At 37.2% G+C, this 20,669-nt stretch overlaps 1 protein-coding gene across 3 annotated transcripts in view; it reads right to left on the reverse strand.

Moving 5' to 3' along the window:
- The window catches only part of Olfm3 (olfactomedin 3), a 191,517-nt gene that overhangs the window by 37,556 nt on the left and 133,292 nt on the right, over window positions 1-20,669 (reverse strand). Inside the window, exons 1-2 of one of the 3 annotated variants that reach the window (XM_041657290.1) lie at window positions 4,113-4,266; window positions 1,126-1,132 (exon numbers count right to left, since the gene is read on the reverse strand). The exons of the other annotated variants lie outside the window; for them this stretch is intronic. Of the exons in view, the coding sequence (XP_041513224.1) occupies window positions 1,126-1,132; window positions 4,113-4,266 (161 nt within the window). Of the gene's footprint in view, window positions 1-1,125; window positions 1,133-4,112; window positions 4,267-20,669 lie in introns of those variants that run through there. 3 annotated transcript variants of the gene reach the window in all.

Genomic DNA, 20,669 nt, shown 5'->3' on the forward strand with positions numbered 1-20,669 from the left:
AGTGAAATGTCCTCTGCATGATAAGAACTCAAGTTTTTGAAGTGCAGCCCTCCCACTGTGGGAAACTGGAGCTTAGGACTTGAAATTTTCTCTCTTTGGAAATGTTCCCATTTGTCTCTACTTGCTTCAGACAGTCAAATAAGAATAACTCTACTCCCATTCTTTGGATGATGCTTCTATGGAAGACAATGACCATATTTTCTGTTACTCTCATGATCTGCTGTTTTGAGCTTTCAATCATCTTTCATTAATTTGTTTTATTTGTCCCATCACGTAACAGATGTTAGGTTTTGGAAGCTTGAAAAGTCAGATAAAAAATAAAAAAGGTAGTGTGACGAATAGTAGCATGTACATGGCTCTGGGCTCCTACCTTACCAACCCAAAATGAACAGACCCCAAACACCCCCTTATCAACAATAGTTGATAAAACTACACATTATCATTCTAAATATAAAACCACATTTGTTATTTTAGGGTAAGCTCCTTGGAGGATTACCGGCGCTGTGTTTCATAGTATTCTAGAACTTTAAGCTGACAATGTATCAGAGTAGTTGCCTATGAAGAGAAGCCAGATAGATGTATGTCTGAAACTGTAGCATAACAAACAAACGGCTTATGCCCATAGGTCCCTTCAAGGCCCCTTCCTCCCACAGCAGTAGGGCTGGCTGTTTGAGAACAGTATCTGCTGAACACTCTCTGCTTTTTTAATTGCTCTTTCCCAGGTTATTCTTGGTAAAGTTTCCACAAGGAGAGGGATTCTTTATTCAGAAGCTCAGCATCCAGGGGAAGTGACTTTTCATCAGAGAGACGTGCCAGAGGGGGCCTGAGCCTTCACAGACCTGAGGCAGACTCGCCCAGCTTCTCCAAAGGCCATGGATCCACTCCAGTGTGAAGAAAAATATCTCAAGCAAAAAAATTAAGAATGGTATCACTATTGAAAGAAAAACAAGAGGGACTTCATGACTTAAAGAGCTGTATTTAATTGGTTATATTTAATTAGTTCCTGGTAGGCAAAATCCTCTGAACTGGAAACCTCCCTGAACTCTTGAAACAATCACACACTTCCGAATCTGTAGGAACCTGCTCAAGCCCACTTAATTGGCTCCTAACATTTCAAACTCATACTTTCTTGCTTCATTTTCAGGTCATTTGAAACCATTGTCTTTTTTTTTTTAAGAGAAACTGTGATAATATTTACAAAGCTCTGCACTTTGTTTTGTTTCTCCTGTTACAATGACGTGCAATCATGAACCACAGTTGAGACTTATGTATGTGTGGGTGTGTGCAGGTGTATGTGTGTGATTTCTACAAAGTTGCAGGTTAATCTCATTCATGTTGATTAACATAGAGATAGAACACAAAAGGGTAAGACTGATAAGACAGCTGACCCATAACATTTAGCTGTGAGTACTGTACCGAAGAAGTGTATCTCCTTCATCTAATGAATCATCTTGAGAGAAAGCTATGTGAAAACAGAAGTAGTTATCTCTTCTGGAGTTATTTGAAAGTGATAGGGGGGAACCTCCTGGTCAGAAAATCCCTTTACTTCTCCCTCGATGTCTATAATGCCATTTAGGAGTTTCTTTTCTTCTTTATTGCAATAACTTTAAGAATGGTAGATATAAAATTGTTCTACTTAGCCTTTTTTCTTACTCTGTGAGGTCAAGGAAATGAGTAAACATATTTTAAATTGTGAGGATGTAGGTGTGCAGGAAGGAGATAAACAGAGAAAAGTCCAGGAATATGAGAAACAGTTTGAGCAAGGCAGTGTGAACTCTATAGACACTTGAAGCCATGGAGGCTAAGGACTAGCAGGTGAGATCCCGGAGACACGTTACGCTGGGCAGAAGTGTGGTCTTATGGTTTGGTTCTATATAGTTACTATAGAAATCCCATTGGGTTTGTGCATACTTTGAGTCAGCTGTCCCATTGTAGAATGTGGATGGTTGATTATCTCATTCAGAACTCAGATTAAATTCCAGAGCTCTAGGTTTCTGTACAGTGTCTTCACTGGGGCAAGGGTTTGATTGTGTGGGAAGCAAGCAGATGGTAGAAGCCCAGCAAGTGTTTTCTCCTGCCAGAGATTTGAACTATAACCTCTTTCACACATCGCATTTCCTTTCCAGTTTTAATTGAAAAAATATTCTGCACATATTGTCTAAGAATTGATTTACAGTGTAAAGAAGTGAGTGAATAAATAAATAAACAATATTGTGAACACAGCCAGGCCAGGCAGGTACAAAGTTCTGATATAACCTCCCCGCATCAACATTTTTTATTTCTCTAAAGATGTACTGATTCCCTCCATTCTCTATCATGGAGATTCTAAGGTACGAACAATCAGTTTGAATAATTAAGCAATAGACATTAGCTCTCACTAAAGAATCAAATAAGATGAAATAGGTTTATAATCTAATATTTCTTCATTTCAGAAAATATTAGAATACCATTTACTGATGTGTAAAGATGAGCCATATGAGACATTTAGAATTCTATACACTTTTCTGTTTGCTTTTGTTTGCCATGGAGGAACAGACAAGAACTGATATACTTGGATGTACCCACATTTACAACAATAATTCATATTTGATAGACAAATTCTCAACCAGTCATCATTCACTTTAAACTTAAGAGCATGTTTAAAATTCTTAAAGAGAAAAGTATGACTCTTGGAAATTTGGTTCTCTTCATTTAATAACAGTAGAAAACATATAAGTTGGTGCCTATACATGCAAAAGAGTCTATACCCCATAGTTAATATGTCAAATTTGATATATAACTCACTATTTGTTAGCAATCATCTTTCTAAGAGTGCTAATTAGACAACTGTGCTTTTTTTAAAATAGAAAACCTTGAACTTTGGAAACATTTGGCTCAGTAATTATTAAATAACTAAAAATTTTGTTGTATAAATGTGCATTAATTACATATTCTGTCTGTATGGCTGTACATCTTGACAACTCTGCTGCTAGGCCTTGCTAGGCAGGTTATGGAGAGACTCCACCCAAAAGGAGCTAAAGTGCCATGAAGGACTCTCGAGAAGTAAGATGGGGAAGGTAGGTCATTTCTGAATCTCATGGACTTTGCTGGTGTTTGCCATACTGGGATAAACTGGCAAATTATGTAATTCAGTCAGAGTATACAGTTAATTGTTCATTGATTGATAAGTTATTATTAGAAGCTACAAACAATACTTATAATGGAGGGCTTCTCTCTTTGGCATGTTCCACTACAATGATGTACAAGATAGAAACTTCAAATATTACATTTTTCTGAATACTTTATTTGATAGCAGGACAATTTTTAGAATATGTCTTTTATTTGAAAATTTACATTTTCATCTGTAAAACTACTAATTTATATTTTTCTTAAAATATTTAAGACTATGGTTAAACACACCTAATTTCAAAATACTAGAGAAAGCTTTACTAAAATATGTTAAGGATTAAGACTTATTAATTTTATATAGGTGAAGACTATATAAGATGGATTTATGCCAGGAAATTTCTGTATGGAATACTAAATAATACAGAAAGAAGAAGTTTTTTATTGGGTTTGTTTTCTGTGGTTCACGGTCTTTAGTTGTTTAAAATATCTTTTTGGCCAGCGTTAATTTGCTGAGGTCGTTTTATAATTCATTTATGCTTAAAAGGTGTTGCCTTCTCTGCCTGAATTAATTAGAAATTGTCATAGGCATTGCATTCCAAAAGAAGAGCCTGTTGTGGTAAAAACATATTAAGAAGAATATTCTCTATAGTTTATTCTGTAGGAAAAATTACAAAGGTTTCAGACAGCACACGAAATAAAATAGTGAGAACCAAAGCATAGTAAGGAATCCTTCCAGATCTCGTTAATTTGGTTAAAACATAAAATTCCTAAGAATTTAATAAGACCAGCCTTCTTTTTATATATATATATATATATAGCTAATTCCGTAGCAATCCCCTCTCCCTCGTTTCTTGGTGTAACTTTAAAGTCTTCATAAATATCCATAGTGTAGAGTTATCACACAGATATTCTACCTTTGAAGTCCACCAATGAAGAGAGCAGCAGACTCCCAGTCTTTGAAATTCACAACGCCCACTATTTTAATACACCCCACGTCCCAAGACGGCCAAACCCAAGAGAGTGACTTACTAAGGTATCTGGAGCCGATAGCCTTGTGGTGTTCAGTCCTACCAGGGATGGGAGGGTTTGGGACATCCAGTTTGAGATCATTGCCATGGTGCTGAGCACAGCGCCAAGCTTCAGCAGTGGAGCACTCATTGCTGTGGAGCTAATGAGTTTTCATAGTGACTGATTAGGAGCCCGGAGCCCGGCTGGCAGCGGGAGGCGTGACTGCAGCCAGCCACATCTACAGCATGAAAGGAGATCAACAGCCCAACTCTAATCACCAGGCTGATCTGGAAACCTCCTTCCCCCACCCTCATGGCAAGTGCCTTGCCTTCCTTTTCCACCTTTCTAGGACACTTTGCCAGACAAACAAAATATTCTTGCTAGGGTTTGGTTCCTCCTAATGCTCAGAGCAGAGAGAGGTTGGAGGACAGGAGAAAGCGAGCTTTTCCAGCCCCACTGCACTGATTCTGTGAACAAAGTCGTCTCCTCTGGGTTTTGTGTATAATCAGTTTTTCTTTATCATTCATAGCAAAGTTGAAAGCCTCTAAATGGGGTTCTGCCAAAGTGCACATTTCAAACGCCAAACTTAATTTATACAGATTTCTCTGGGCAAGACCAGAGTGCCTTCAGAGGGGCATGAAAAAAGTCTGAGTAATTTCCAAGATGATCATGCAGAGCGAACAGGAGATCACTTGTTCAAACAGCAGCCCAAAATGAATGTCCTCACTTTAAAACCACAGGCAAAGATTAGCAGCTACTGAGGGTGTGAATGTCGCCCCTAGGCACCTTACACCCTCACACCCCAACAGACAGAAGAGCCAGCCTTCAAGGGTAACTTGTGTTGCTGGCATTCTTTATTTCTAGTTTAGCCATTGAGAGCCCACGCTTTCCACTCTCCTTTGGAGCTTCTCAGTCCTACTTCAGACCTCATTAGCTTTATTTTCACTTTGTGAAGTCGCACAGAACAGTACTGAAAACCGTGACCCGCAAGAATGTGTGATCTATTAAAAATGGGTGCAGGAATTGTGAGAATCTGTTTGTTGTTCCCTACTTGTCAGCAGCGAGTCAGACTGGTGACATAAACTTCTTTAGTTTTAGTGTTTCCTATAAAATGCATCCTTTCAGGCTGAGTCCCTCTCCAGCTCTGAAATTCAAATATTATGTGGAGTTTTGTGATATTCTTTCTGTAGATATGATAAACAGGTTACATCTCAATCTCAGGTTCTGGGTGGGACAAATTAGAGACCACTGCATTCTTTTGATCCGTTTATGCATTTTAAAATAAAAATGAAAAAGTACATTAGAGGAAATAGGGAGGAATTAAGATAAAATGGAAAGAGTTGAGTCAGAGAAAAGAAAAACATCATTGTTATTCCTTAGGCTAATTCTCTTTGTTGTATGTAATATTTTTAGCTAAATGTGTGTGTGTGTGTGTGTGTGTGTGTGTGTGTGTGTGTGTGTGTGTACGTATTTCAACAGTATTATCAGGACAAACACAATGTTTAATAAAGTTGAAATAGATGCTTATTTAAAGCCTGTGTCTGCTTTACCCCCAAGAAACTTTAAAGTGGGGTAGATGCTAAGAGTCTTGAAATGTTCCTTGAATCTATTAGCTTGGAGTCTAGTTAATATTCCTTTCTCTTTAAAATTTATCCAAATGATTTCCTTTTGTCTTTATGTTTTAAAAATCACACCCAGAAAACCAAGCACTATTTCTTTTTGTCCTTCAAAAACCGTGCCATCTGAGAGATCAATAAGGATTAAGCAATCTGTCTATGTACAAAGTAGCAAGAAATAGCAGTCAAGGGAAGCAGTGTGACATTTTACATTAGTGCTACTGTCTTACAATGTAAGACTACAAAGTAGCTCTAGAAATCTAAATGTTTTGAAAATACACCTGGAACTCAACCAGCTTTAATAAAGGAGAGGGTAATTTTAGCAAAGCTTAATATCCACAATTGAAAATTAATACACATGCAATTATGGGATAATTTAAGAAGCAATGTGGCAGATGGTAATTGTACTCATTAATGAACTATCAGTCAACAAAATAATAACATCTTTAGAAGAATATAGGATTGAATATCACAGAAGAATGGGCTCTTATTTGCACATTACAAAGAAAGGGGAAAATAACAAAAGGAACACAAATGGAATGCTACTTTCTATTTCCCAGAGATGCAAATAAGTGAACCTGCATACTGAGAAACAACAATAGTCCAAGTGTATGATTCAGTCATGTTTATGAACAGCATAAAAGCTGAAATATGTTGTTATTACAAGAGGTTTAATTGCCCACAGTGAAGTAGAAAAGCTCAAATTATAATGATTATTAATTGTAAGAAATTAAAATAACTTCAATTTACAAAGACCTAAATAGTTTGTAGTACTCTCATTACCTATTAAAGTTATTTCCATTTTAAAAGTTAGTTCTAGTTTTTAAATGAAGGCTAGTTTTTTTTTTTTCTGTGTAGAAGTTAGCAACTTGTGTTTAAGAGAAGAAACCCCCTGGTTTTAGAATTTCCACAGGACAGTGTGAGTGATAATGAATATATAGGCAGAACTGCATCAAGAAACAGGAACTGTAGTCAGATCCAAGACTTCAGGACCACCCAAATATATTTAAATTTTATCTTGTATGCAATGCTATGGTTTAAGGCAAAGCCGTGATGCCATTACTTCCATGTGGTGAAATACAACTGGCATGTTTAGGATTCAGGGTAGATATGCAGAAGCTGCACAGAGAACAATCAGAATGGGAGACAAGGAAAAGTCACTTAGAGTGATAGTCCCATTGCTTAGGAGAGAGATGGTGAGATACCAGAAGAAGAAACTCTCAGTGGCATTGATAAGGATTTTACTGGATTTGTGGCAGCCCTTAGTTGATGCAACAGATGAGAGATGTGAAGGAAAATTGTCCACCAGCAATCCTAGGTTTGAATGGGAAGATGGGCATGGTTCATCAGGATGAGAAATAGAGACAGGATCAAGGCTTTTGGAACAAGACTGAATTTCTTGTCCCACACCCAATGTGAGTCACCTGTGTTACAGAGAATTACAGGACGGCGATGAGTCCACATCTGAATTTCAGGAAAGAGTTAATTATTAAGGTCGCACAACCTGTATATTGTGTGAAGATTGCAGACTTAAAAAAATGTAATAGTTAGTGAATCACAGTCTTAAAACTACTTGGGGTTTTATTTTGACTTTAATTAAAGATAACCATTAAATTTATTACTTATGCATGTCATTAAAAGTTAACAAACACAATGTTCTCTAGTTCATATAAATAGGAAGTATAATTTCCAGCGCAACCATCTCACAGAAAATACAACCTAACTACAGATTTATTTTCTTTTTATCATCTCATAACAAATCAATAAGTATAAAATCTAGAACCAAAAATTATGGTGCATGGAATGCTGAAATCTATTGACTAATATGTTTATTCATTAGTTTTTCAAATGGTAGCCTGTCTTATTATTTCAGAGAGTGTTTAATGAAAGAACTATATAATAAATAATTAATAAGTAAATCTATTTTAAGGGAAAGACTTATAGCCAATCTCATATAACACTGGCATGCTTTATCACTGGAAGTTTTTCCTTTGATTTGTAGTGTAAACATTTAGTATTGCTTTAATTCTCAAAATATGTTTCCTAATTTGGGGACCATTGGGTGCTATTGTGTGTGTGTGTGTGTGTAAGCATGTGCATGCATGCATACATGCTTGCATGAGTCTATGTGTGTGTTTCTGGGAACTATAGCCTAAGCAGATACTAAAAGTACATGTTGATTGGCTAAAAAATAAGAACCAAACTAGAATGGACTTAATAAATGACAAGGGATAAGCAAGTTAAATTGGAATATGAAAAGCATCAAATAGAAGACTTAAGATGCAAAGGGCTATGGCATCAGGCCTAGAAGCAGCCCTTTCTTTACTGCAGTACTAAAAGGCACTTTTAGTGCTAGTGAGATGACATTAATGCTCTGAATCTACATATTATACTCTGTAAAATGGAGAAGGGCTGTGTGGAATGGGAATTCAAAGGACTGAAATAAAGAAGACATTTGCCAGTGTTTGTAACATGTCACGCATTCAATACATATGCCTGTGGTTTGTATGGAATGATTACATTGGGACTGGCTGAAAAGAGCAGTTGAATGGACAATGCTGTTTAAAGAATCACGGTAATATAACTTCACAGACTGAGTTGAGCTTTTCAGACACACAGTCATATATTTCAGTCACCGTTGTTGAAGAAAACAAAGGGCTGGAGAGATGGCTCAGCCGTTAAAGGCTGGGCTCACAACCATAAATATAAAGAACAATACAACTTTACCGAGCGCCATCAAGTTCCTAATATCTGAGCACCATGTAGAAGAGAAGGACTGAATGTGATTCATCAAATGCTGAAAATACCAGTTACAAAATAATTCTGTGGAGTTGCATGAGCATCTCCTGTGTCAAAGATACATTCCTGTGCTCCTACATTAAACTGACCTTCCCAATTTCATGAAGTCATTCAATACCTTTCAGTTTACGGTCATAATCTCTCAGCCACTTGCTAAGGTCCAGATTCCTAGGTACCAACAGCAGGTTCTGACTTAGCTGTAGCAAGAGCAAATTAATTTTTATTTCTCACAAGTTCCTGGACAGTGTTGATAGTCCAGTCTTGGACCAGTGTTTGGACCAAGATCTTAAAGGAAACTATTTTAATTCCTCTTTTTCCAAAATCAGTACTTTTTTTGTTCTTAATGGCTCATTCCTAGATAAAGACAAGAATTATTTTACATCTCTTAATTTATATATGAACTTCTTCAGTGAAGGGTAAGCAAATCGACAGCCTATTCAAACTAGACAAGTGCTCTATCACTGAGCTTCTTCATGAACATTTAAAAAAAAAATCTAGAGCCTAGTTTTTCTCCGGTAATTTCTTTCTCTCTTATCTTTACTAGTGTATCTTCTGAAGATAACTAATTCCATTCATCATCTTCAATTTCTGTCTTCCTAATCAGATATATTGTTAACATTTTTCTCTTGTTGCATTAACACAATATAGCATGAATTCGACCCATTTCAAGGCTCTGATCCCACATTGCTAATTCTAGCCGTCAATTTTCAGACTTCAACTTCCTTGACTTTCATCAATATTACTTTTCTCTCCTTGAAATGATTTCTTCACTTGACTTACAGAATACAGCTCACCTAGTTTTCCTCCAACTTCCTGACCTCTCTTTTTATTGCCTTTGTTGATTCTTCCTCATCTATATGCTAATGACTCCCAAATTCATTTCTTCCTCAAAGACCTCTCCTATCAATTCAGACTTGCATTTCCAATTATCTACTTGACATCTCCACTTTCAGTGTTTAATAGGCATCTTTAATTGAGCATGTTATAAACAAGCCCTTCATATGGCTCCCCAAACCTGAGCAAACAAAACTAAAGGAACAACAATAACAACAAAAACACTTTCCCAAATAAACAACAATGCTATGCTTATGCATCCATTTCTGTAACCTTTACCATTTTAGTTAGCTGGCATGTCTGTGAACTCATTGTTCACAGTTGTGTAACCAGTGATGAACTACTCATCTTTCAATAGATAGTTCCCCACTCTCGCTCCTGCACACAGCCCTGGTTAAACCTAGTGAGTCTCAAAGCAACAACACATGAAAAGGAAAATGAGGACATGATGGGGGAGGAAAGGTGGTTGGTGAATGTGGAATGATGAAAATAGAGGCTGAGGAAAGGAGAATGACCAGAATATGTTAGAAATATGCATGAGATTGCAGAAGACATCAATTAAATATTCCATTTTCAACTGTAACTATTTCTCCATATATTTCTTGACAGTTTTATTGACAACCTAGTTTCTACCTTCCAAGCATACCTAGAACTGGACCTTTTACACAGCTACCATTCTCCTTAAAATCACATGGTCTCTCATTGGGGTTATTACAAGATCAACTTTGATCTAAAGCTACTCCATTCACTTATTATAATTTATTAATCAAAATAATCCTGTTAAGTTATAATTTGGATGGTATTATTCTGCTAAAACCCAATTGGATTTCTGTTGGAGTTACAGTAAATAGTTTGAACTGGAAAGTTTTATATAAAATATTCTCTTACATCTATTAATTGACATTTTGTTTCTTGCAAGGTCATCTTCTATCTCGTGGTCTTTTCCTTTCTTTTCCTCTGCTGAGATGCATTCTTCCTATTACTGCCTCACCTGCTTTTTGTTTTCTGTACAAAAATTAGCTCTTTATGGCCATACTATCCTCTTATTCCTCCTGATTGCTTGCTTGCTTCACTCTCTTCCTATTTTCTCTCTCTCTGTAGACGCTAGTTAAGTACTATGTATTTCTTCTGATTAATTATTTTCTGTTTTCTCCTCTGTAAACCAGTCTCCTTGAGGGCAGAGACACCATCACATTTCTCACATTTTTGGGGAATTCTCAGTGTACAGGAAAGTGTCAGGCATATAGTTTATTCTGAATAAAATATTACTAAATGTGAAAATAGGTTAGTACCTTAGCATTTTGTTTTAAAATGAGATCATTTTAGAATTAATTGACAGTAAAGTCTATCATTACAAAACCAAACCAATATAAAATATTTAAGTATTGTACTTTGCATGTGTTTTGTAATGAATAATGTGTGTTTTGTGTGTTTATGTTGGTTAAAGAATCAAACATTAGTTGCAAGTGCTATTTTTTCTTCTTCCAGTTTACAGATTAAGAAAGCAAGCAATTTTGTTTCAATTTAAAAAGTACTAGTCCCAACTCTTGTTCTATTTTCTGTTGATAAGCCTCAAGTTTTTCAAATTTTGGAGGCAGCCTATGTGTTTGTCTTTGGATTCGCCTTATTTAGCTTCTCTAGGAACATGAATTATAAGCTCAATGTCCTTTATTTATGGCTAGAAACCAAATATGAGTGAGTACATCCCATGTTCCTCTTTTTGGGTCTGGCTTACCTCACTCAGGATAGTGTTTTCTATTTCCATCCATTTGTATGCAAAATTCAAGAAGTCCTTGTTTTTTACTGCTGAGTAATACTCTAATATGTATATATTCCATACTTTCTTCATCCATTCTTCCGTTGAAGGGCATCTAGGTTGTTTCCAGGTTCTGGCTATTACAAACAATGCTGCCATGAACATAGTTGAGCATATCAGGTGTGAGTCTTTTCCACCTTGACTAAAGGTCAGAGAGTTTGAACTTATTTTCAATCATTCAAAGTTGTTGGCAATAGTTGAGGCTACAAACAAGAAATCTTGACTTAAGACCATAGAGGTGGTTCCACTCCAACCTGACCAAAGGTCAGAACATTCAAGCCTATTCCTGCTCCTTCATTTTAAAATAGGAGGTTTGACATAGGAAGTGGCTGCTTACAGGATACTCAGTTGGGGTATATTTGCTGCATATCCTGACCAAAATATCAAAATACTTTACTCAGGAAATAATGGCTTGATGTCTCTAGTAACTGTTCTGGTTGTTCTTTGTGTCATGTTAAAACAGGTTTTTTTTCTTTTGCCTTCTTCCACCCCTTTTATATTGGCATATAAAAGTGTATGAAAAATAAATGTGGGTAGATTCAATATTCAGTTTTCACTGAGTTTCTTTCTGTACTAACTTATGTTTCTTTATTTCTTTTGTAACTCTGTGTATTCTGTTGAACATTTCTCCCATCCAAGTGCTAACCAGGCCTGACCCTGCTTTGCTTCTGAGATCAGATGAGATGGGGTGCGTTCAGGGTGGTATGGCGGTAGATTGTTGAACATTTCAAATCCTCATGTCCCTACCCTAGAACTTATGAACTTGTCGAGGATGGACTCTGAAACCAAAGCCATAACTAAGTGTAAGGACAATTTACTCTAAGGCCTTTGACCTTTCAAGTTTCCTCTACCATAGTGAAAATGGAAAAAACTGTGGGTTATTGAAATGGTCAATTATTTAAAAACAAGCAAGCAAGCAAATAAAATAAATTTATCATCTATATATCTTCCACAATATCATGTATATCTTAAATATGCAAGCTATAATAGTGAAGAGAAATAGAAAAATGAATTGAAAATAGAACTGTGTTTAATCATCTCAGTCTAATTCATATTTGCCATTGAAAACCAGAGGCCACGCTTTGTTACTAAAAGCCATCCTTAACAACCAACCAGAGGCCACACTTTGCTCCCAGAAAGCCATACCCTGATACCAGTCAAAGGAAATATTTTGCAGCTAGAAGGTCACCCATTGCTCTTCCTTCCTTAAAATTTCAATATTGTTTCAATACCACTTTGTAAGGAAAGAATGAATTTAGATGGAAACCATTAGTGTGGATCTTTAGGGAAGGGAATTTCTGTCTTTGCCTCTTTGCCTTCATCTGTGGAACTGACTGCCGCTCTATAAGCCCAGGGGATCCTCCTCTGGCAGCTGCGGTTGCTACTTCAAAGAAGAACATGGGTGTGTGAGGGAGAAACATATTCTGGTGCTTAAAAATATTATTATGACTTTGTATACAGAATTGAAAAGTGAGGAAAATATAAATCCAAATTAAGGTAGAAGGAAATGGAAGGCAGAATGATGTAACAGAGAGACCCTTGGTTGCCACTTTCTTGCTCTGGGTCTTAGGTTCTTCATTTGGGAGATGAGGACATTTATGTGAATTAAGTCCTTTCCCTAACAGAGTGGCACACTCAAATCTATTTCCAATCTGTGTTCCTATTGTTAAACCTCTCCAGGCACAGTTTCCTCATGTGTAGCTTGAGCTGTCAGGGAGCCTCCAACCCTTTGGAACTTGTGAGAGTAAAATATTCTGTTGAATTAACACACTTACCACAGGATGATAAGCTATAAATCAAGTTTTTTTCATAGGCATGCCAAGGAAAACTTTAAGCTGTTTTTTTTAGTACAACTTGGAGAAAGAAAGGACATAGGTATCTTTTTTATTTTATTTTTTTATGTGAGATAAAGTATCAAGGGCCATAACATTTATAGAAAATTGTCTATATAAAGATTTATCGTCTAGGTGGGCAGTGCTGGCACATGTCTTTGATCCGAGCACTTGGTAGAAAAAGGCAGGCAAATCTCTGTGAGTTGGAGCCCAGCATGGTCTACAAGAGTTAGTTATAGGACAGGCTCCAAAGCTAAAGAGTACCCGTGTCTTGAAGAAACAAACAAACAAACAAACAAACAAAAAAACCACAACCAAAAAAAAACCAAACAAACAAACAAAAAGATTTATCTTCTTAAAGTGTTTGAAATTTTAACTTTGGACATGCATGCAAAATATTCATCTTTTTTAGGATGCTCTGTATCTAAGGATATTATTCCAGAAGCTACAGGGAACAAACTCATTGCAAAAGGTTTCCCTTAGAGCCTTCCAATTTAATCCTGCTGGTCATTGTTCTATGTAATCTGCACATGCAACCCCTGTGGAATGTGACTACTAAGGTAACTAAATTATCAATAAGAAACAGAGCACCAAGGGACAGTCAGTCACCTTAACTTCACAAAGCGAAGAAATGAAAGGCCAGGATTAGAATGTGTAATTGCAATCTCGGTAGAGAATGTGCTCAGAGAAGTGTATCTTCTTGACAGGACCGAAGTTGAAACAACAATAGGATAACTCATGCGAGATTTAAAATTTTTTGTTTTGAAAATAATTAAAATTATTCGGGAAAAGCACTGTGGTTCAGCTATCCCCATTCTCTCAGGTGAGCCCAGAAGATATTAAAAGCAGCAACTCTTCTCTTAGTGGATTTATCTTTGAATAACAGGACAGAGCAAAGCTCTCACCAGGGAGACCCTGGCTCTCAGGTAAGGATTTAATCTCTGCCTCATTTTCATTGGATTCTAATTTCAAATTTTTCTAATTCACCTAACTCACCAGGGCAGACTCCAGTGTTAAACTATTGCCAAAAGCATATCTGAAAAAAAAAATTGCTTGGGAAGAGAAATCTCAAAGAGCGTGAGAAATTGCCTGGTGATCAGAAAGGGGACTGTTTCAGGGCAAGCGTGAAAGAACAAAATTGAATCTTCGAGTGTGCAGTTTTCTGAAAAGTTGTTACAAGTTGTTCCATAAAGCTTATCTCCCTCATGGAGATTTGAAATGCGTGTTTAATAGGAACCAAAAGTGGATGGTCATAAACAATCCCAAACATCAAAATGAAAAAAGGAATTACATTTGTAACTGCATTTATCAAATTCGCATAAATAGCAGGAGCTCTGCTGAGCTGGTTTTGTGTATTGGCTCCAGTTGTAGTGCCTGTCATTATTGGCCCTTTATCAATATGTGTAGTCAAGGTGGCTTTGTGATTTGAAAGCTCTGGGTAGGTAAACACAGTTAAATAAGAATTTCTACAAATCTGAGCTTGGAGTGAGTCAGACATGTCGTCTTTGGAAGTATAATGAGACTTGTATAGTTTTGCAAAAGTTCATCAAACTTGTTAAGACCAGGCAGCTACCACAATGCCATACAGATGCAACTGGGTGAGCTTACATTGGAGTGTCTCTTTGGATTTCCAAGTAACCTGACTCAAAAACAAGTCCCTTTTGTGAATACTCATCTCACAGCATGATGGTGACATAGAGAAGTTAATTGACCAATAACTAATAAGGGGTAACCTTTTTGACAATGGTTGCCTATCTTTATAAAAGTTGTTTTAATTTTTTAATGTCTTATTCTTACTACTTTGTAATCTTCAAGTTTTACAGCTTAACTGTGCATTGCTTCCTATTGCCAGAAAACCATTTGTAGAACTATGTTTCAGTTTCTGTTAAGGGCACCAATGAATTAAACATGTTAAGCCTTATTTTGGGTCATCAACTTACTATGAGGAAAATTATAATATTAACAATATTTATTTTTGTTTTTTCTTTGTGTGTATGTGTGAGCATATGTGAAGGCATGTACTAAAGCACTAGTGAATGGATCAGAAAACAAGTTCAGTTATCTATCTTCCCCTGACACCTTGTTGAGACAATGCATCTTGTTTGTCAACACCTACAACTAGAGTTAGCTAGCTTATGATCTTCCAGGATTCTCCTTTTCTTTTTCTGTTACTGCAGCAATGCTGCACTTGCCGAGATACACTGTTACTTCTGCCACCCTTTAGATAGATTGCGGTGATGCAAACTCTATAGGTTTGCATCCTGGAAGAGGACCCTGTGAGGACCTGGTCCATCCTGTCTCTTTGATGCTTCCTCAATCATCATGAGAAAGAATCTGTTCCATCAAGACCTTCCTGCCATTGTTGTCTTGTACCATTACTAGAGGTCTAAGGCTGGGCACTCATTGTTGTTGGGCTGGATTCTCTGAAACTATGAATTGTAATTGCCTTGTATATATCACTACAACACAAAACCAACTAATTCAAGGAATGATACCTGATAGATTTGCTAGACAAAGATCACTTAGAAGCAACAAAGTAAATATAGATGGATAATCAAAGCGGGAGAACGACAGTCGAACAGTTGGGCAGCGGTGTCAGTGCTTGGATAGGAATTAAGAAAAAAACAGATGAGCTGTAAGACATGATCTAAGTGGAGTGTTATGAACTTCTTACATCAGACATTACAGCACTGCAGAGGTACCAGAAAGTCTGCTCCCAACTAAAGAAGAAACGAAGCTGAAAACATGGCTGTGGGGAAAATGTGTCTTGACAGTGTTTAAAACAGACTCTTGATAGTGCTCACAATGAGCAATGCTCTATGCGAAGCATTTAACGTCAGGTCTGAGTTGCAAAGTGGACGCTGGTTTCTGTTTCCTTGGCAACTACAAAGTTAAGATAAATGTTGAATATTGTGTCTGAAACACCCTTATCTGAAGCTTTGCACCTGGGTTGAAAATTGAGGCTGCTTCTTGGTGTCAAAGTGACTCAAATCCTCCAGGCAAAAGTGGGCTATTCCATTTTTACTGATCCGGTTTCAAAAGGCAAAGTTTCTAATAGTCTGTGATTTTAGAGAACAAAGTACCTTGGTTCTCCATCCTCTGATAAAGCGACAATAGCAGTTATGTAGAGGTTAACCTCATAGGCTGCTTGTACAAATGAGGTGGGGTGAGGCATACGATGTGCTGGGCGCTATACCTATCTCACAGGCAAGCGTTGTTATCGTTCTTATTATCTAGCTGTCCTTTCACTTAAATAAAAGCCCATGAGAAAATTGTTTTATAAGGGGGCACTGCTGAGTCATTGCATAGTTCAAAGCACAATTTCTAATACCTAACCAGCTAGTAAAGGGTTGGACCTTAGGAATCCCATGCTTTGCACGGTGGTTTAGCTAAAGCTCAACCACTTCTGCTTTTGGTAATAAAGATTCCCTGACCACATTTCACCAGGAATATTATCGAGTTAGTAGGCTTGGAGTGCAACCTATAATTGTGCCTTTTATGAGCTCCTGGTTTTCACCTGCAACTGAATTTAAGGACACTCCCATACCCAAAGGGGCATGTAGAAACATTATAGGACCCAGCTGCTGTTCCCAAAAGATGAGGAGAAATTTCTATCAGATTGGGGCTTAAAGGCTGGCTGTCCAGTAAAGATTTTATGTTATACTGAATGCTCTTTGTGACATCTCTGATACTTTAATTTTCAACTTGAATCCTTTTCATGTTAACAAAGCTCAATACTATGCAATTTAATGCTTGGCTATTGGACATTTCCACTCATAAGCATGCCCTTATTGCATTCATCTGCCACTCTTTGCCCCAACCATTCTTCCTGGTGGACCACCCAGGAGTTATATTTCTCTCTCCCCTGTAATCACCCTTTAGGTGTCAAGATATTTAAATGTATCTGTTTCTGTGAAGGAATTCATGATTTTGACTATTTTTCTGAAGAGATACTTTAAAGTTTTACACATCCTGGTTATTCTCGTCATACCCATTACCATTAGACATGATTGCAATTCTCAGAACACACACCTGAGATTCATCTGACCAATCTGATTCTGGTAAGTATACAAGTTCATTAAGATGGCGATGCGCATTCACTTCTGTAGGGTTAATAGCCATCACTACGATTCCAATACATCACTCTCACCTAGGTAATTACAGTTCTAATTGACACCGAGGAAACATGCCTCTTCTTTCGGGACAAAGGCTGTCTGTGAGTGAAAAGTCCAGCTGCTTTCCGTTATGATAACATATATTTCTTTTTTTTTATTGAGAAAAGGAGAAAAAAAAAACAAGTTTCCACCTCCTCCCAGCCTCCCATTTCCCTCCCCCTCCTCCCACTCTACGCCCCCTCCTCCCACCCTTCTCCCCCTCCCCCCACTCCTTTCCCCCTCCCTCTCCAGGCCGAAGAGCAGTCAGGGTTTTCTGCCCTATGGTAAGACCTAGGATCTCCCCCCTCCGTCCATATCTAGGAAGGTGAACATCCAAACTGGCTAGGCTCCCACAAAGCCATCACATTACGTAGGATCAAACCCCCGTGCCATTGTCCTTTGCGTCTCATCAGCCCTCATTGTTCGCCATGTTCAGAGAGTCCAGTTTTATCCCATGCTTTTTCAGTGGGTTGGCAAGAGACCTGACCCTAGAGGGGCTCCCAGGTGCCCAAGCCGAGGTCCCCAGTTAGTTCCTTGAGAAGTTGAGGATAGGGAACCTGAAATGACCCTATCCTAGAGCAATACTGACGAATATCTTGCATATCATCATAGAACCTTCATCTGGTGATGGATGGAGATAGAGACAGAGACCCACACTGGAGCACTGGACTGAGCTCCCAAGGTCCCAATGAGGAGCAGAAGGAGGGAGAACATGAGCAAGGAAGTCAGGACCGCGAGAAGTGCACCCACCCACTGAGACAGTGGGGCTGATCTATTGAGAGCTCACCAAGACCAGCTGGACTGTGAATGATAACATATATTTCATGCTTTAGTTGATTAAAATAGTCTTGTCGCCATGCACAATGACTGAAGATTCTTGATAGTTTTACATCTCATTAAATATTCACTCCACCAGGATTCCCCAAGCAGCAGTTGATGCTCGCAAAGGTCAATGTCTCAGAGAACGGATGTCTGAGCAACTGTTTTAGAAGTGATTGAGACTCTGAAAAGCACAGTTAAGAGATCACCAGCATTGTGTCTGTTATGCTCTCGGGCTGTGGACTCAGTTTCAGATTCAGCATTCTCTTTTTTTTTATGCCTGCTCTGCTGACAGTGTCAAGTGTGCTCAGCCGGTTCATATACAATTGACTGACTGGAAAGTGATGCTTGTGTACATAAGTTTATGTTGTTCAATGCATAGTTTCCAAATCATTAAAATTTTACACCTATGTCAACATAAGCAGAGTGTACTATGAGAGCTTATTGTAACCAGCCTAGTTCTTGCACAGGGTTAATGCATCTGACCTTATTTTGGGCTCAATGTACTCATGCACATGGCTGGTTTGTTTATGTAATACAGTCCCCTCACTTCCTCCACTCTTGTTTCTAAAGCCCAACTATCTCCATATGAGATTCTACCTAGTAAGCCTCAACCTTTCTTCATATTTAGAATTATATACTAAAATTCTTTACTTGTGATCCGTGAGTGATTTAATTGTAGCATCACATCGTATTGATTAGATTATATCCTTGAGTGGATATAGTTATTATAATTAGATTATATCCACACCTCATATTCCTATGGTTTTTCTTGACTGTGATGCTTGGTTTACGAAAGCACAAGGTTCTCTTATGGATATGCATTTGCTATAGTAGAGAGAGTTTAGTGAAGATGAGGTCCTCTTAACCTTCTAACTTTACTTCAAGATTTGTGGCCATCTTTGTTAGAGATGTCAATATTCCTGATTAAAGATGACAATTTAGTGACTGACAAGATGGCATCCTTGTCTCACATTCCTGGGTCTTTAAAGCCGACAAACTTCAGAAGGTGAATAATAAAAATAATTCCCCCTATGCCCTTCATTTCTGTTCCCAGATATCTGAGCTCTAACGCATCCCATTTGGTATTATCCCATGAGTTTGCTTTATCTGAACTGTAGGTTTCTGACTTTTTGTCTATGAGTGGGCTAGTCCAAGGATAGTGAGCAGGAATGATGCAACCTGGGATTATTATTTTTTTTAAATATTTATTTATTTACTTATTATGTATACAATATTCTGTCTGCGTGTATTCCTACAGGCCAGAAGAGGGCACCAGACCTCATTACAGATGGTTGTGAGCCACTATGTGGTTGCTGGGAATTGAACTCAGGACCTTTGGAAGAGCAGGCAATGTTCTTTACTGCTGAGCCATCTCTCCAGCCCCCGCAACCTGAGATTAGACACTATTTATCTGTATTTGATTTAATTTAAAAGGAAAAGAAAGAGATTTTCATTAATACATTTAAGATGAATGTAACACTTCAATTTGATCAAATGCTTAATTTCTCAAAGAACTTAGTCTAATAGATTTGGTAAGACAGTCATTGCAATAAAGCTGCTTGCCTTCCAAAACACAGGGAGTGAAAACCTTGTGTTTCACTGATGGAGAGATTTTATCAGCATGCTCAGTTCCAAGGACCATTCATTTTGTATTTTAAAAATACAGATGAAATTAAATGTCTTTGATATCTAGAAAGTTGTTTCTTCAACTAAAAGTATTTGTGAAAACATGATTTTTGGTTAATATAAGATACATTGTACCTATTTATAACTCCAAAATGTTATAGATTTCCTGTAATTAAATCATTAAATTTGAAAAAAAATCTTTTTTGTATTTTTGACACCATATACCTATATATGCCATGTGCTTGTCTTGTGCATATGGAGAAATGGGAGGGCACTGGCATTGGGTGCCCTAGAACTGGAGTTATGAACAGTCATGAGCTTTCATGAGGTTACTGGGAACCAAACCCAGGTCTTCTTCCAAAGCATCAGGTGCTCTTAGCTGCTATGCCAACTCTTCAGCACCAAGATCATGGCTCCATCTCAGCCAACAGAATCATTTTAGAATAAATACAACTTTATGATGTTTTGGAATTGAATGAAATTTCTCTAAATGTATCCATTCTGTATTTTAAGAAAATAAGTTATTCCCAATAATATTGTTTAAATACTATAATTATGTTGAATAAATAGGTACTAAAAAGTGTAAAATACATTATGCACACAGTTTATAGTTACTAATATCTTAATTTAAAACTTGCTTTCATAAAATGATAGTTTGTTAATTTGTAGAGCATATTGAGAATGTAATTTGCAATGTAAGATCTGACTAGTGCTAATTAAAAGTAGTTATAAATGAAGATGGAAAATTAAAGGATATTTAATAGTACTTAATAAATTTATCTAAATATGCAAATAAACATACATATTTTCATATTGTTTTAATTCAAGCATTTGGGATAATTTCTGCAAGATATATGATAATTGAAATGCAACATGTAATGATCACTCAATTATCCATATAAATAAAATTATTTTTTCTTTTATTATTGCCAAGGCTTGCTAAAGAAATTTGGCTTAATTAACTTCAAGCTTTTTGCATGTGCTTGAAAATATATGTATTTGAGTTTTTATTAAACATTGTGTCAGCAGAAAATTAAGGCGAAATAACATACAT

This window comes from Microtus oregoni, unplaced genomic scaffold (genome assembly GCF_018167655.1).
Source record: "Microtus oregoni isolate MIOR12 unplaced genomic scaffold, Mior012 000000F_ref0000247, whole genome shotgun sequence".
In the NCBI taxonomy this organism is placed as follows: domain Eukaryota; kingdom Metazoa; phylum Chordata; class Mammalia; order Rodentia; family Cricetidae; genus Microtus; species Microtus oregoni.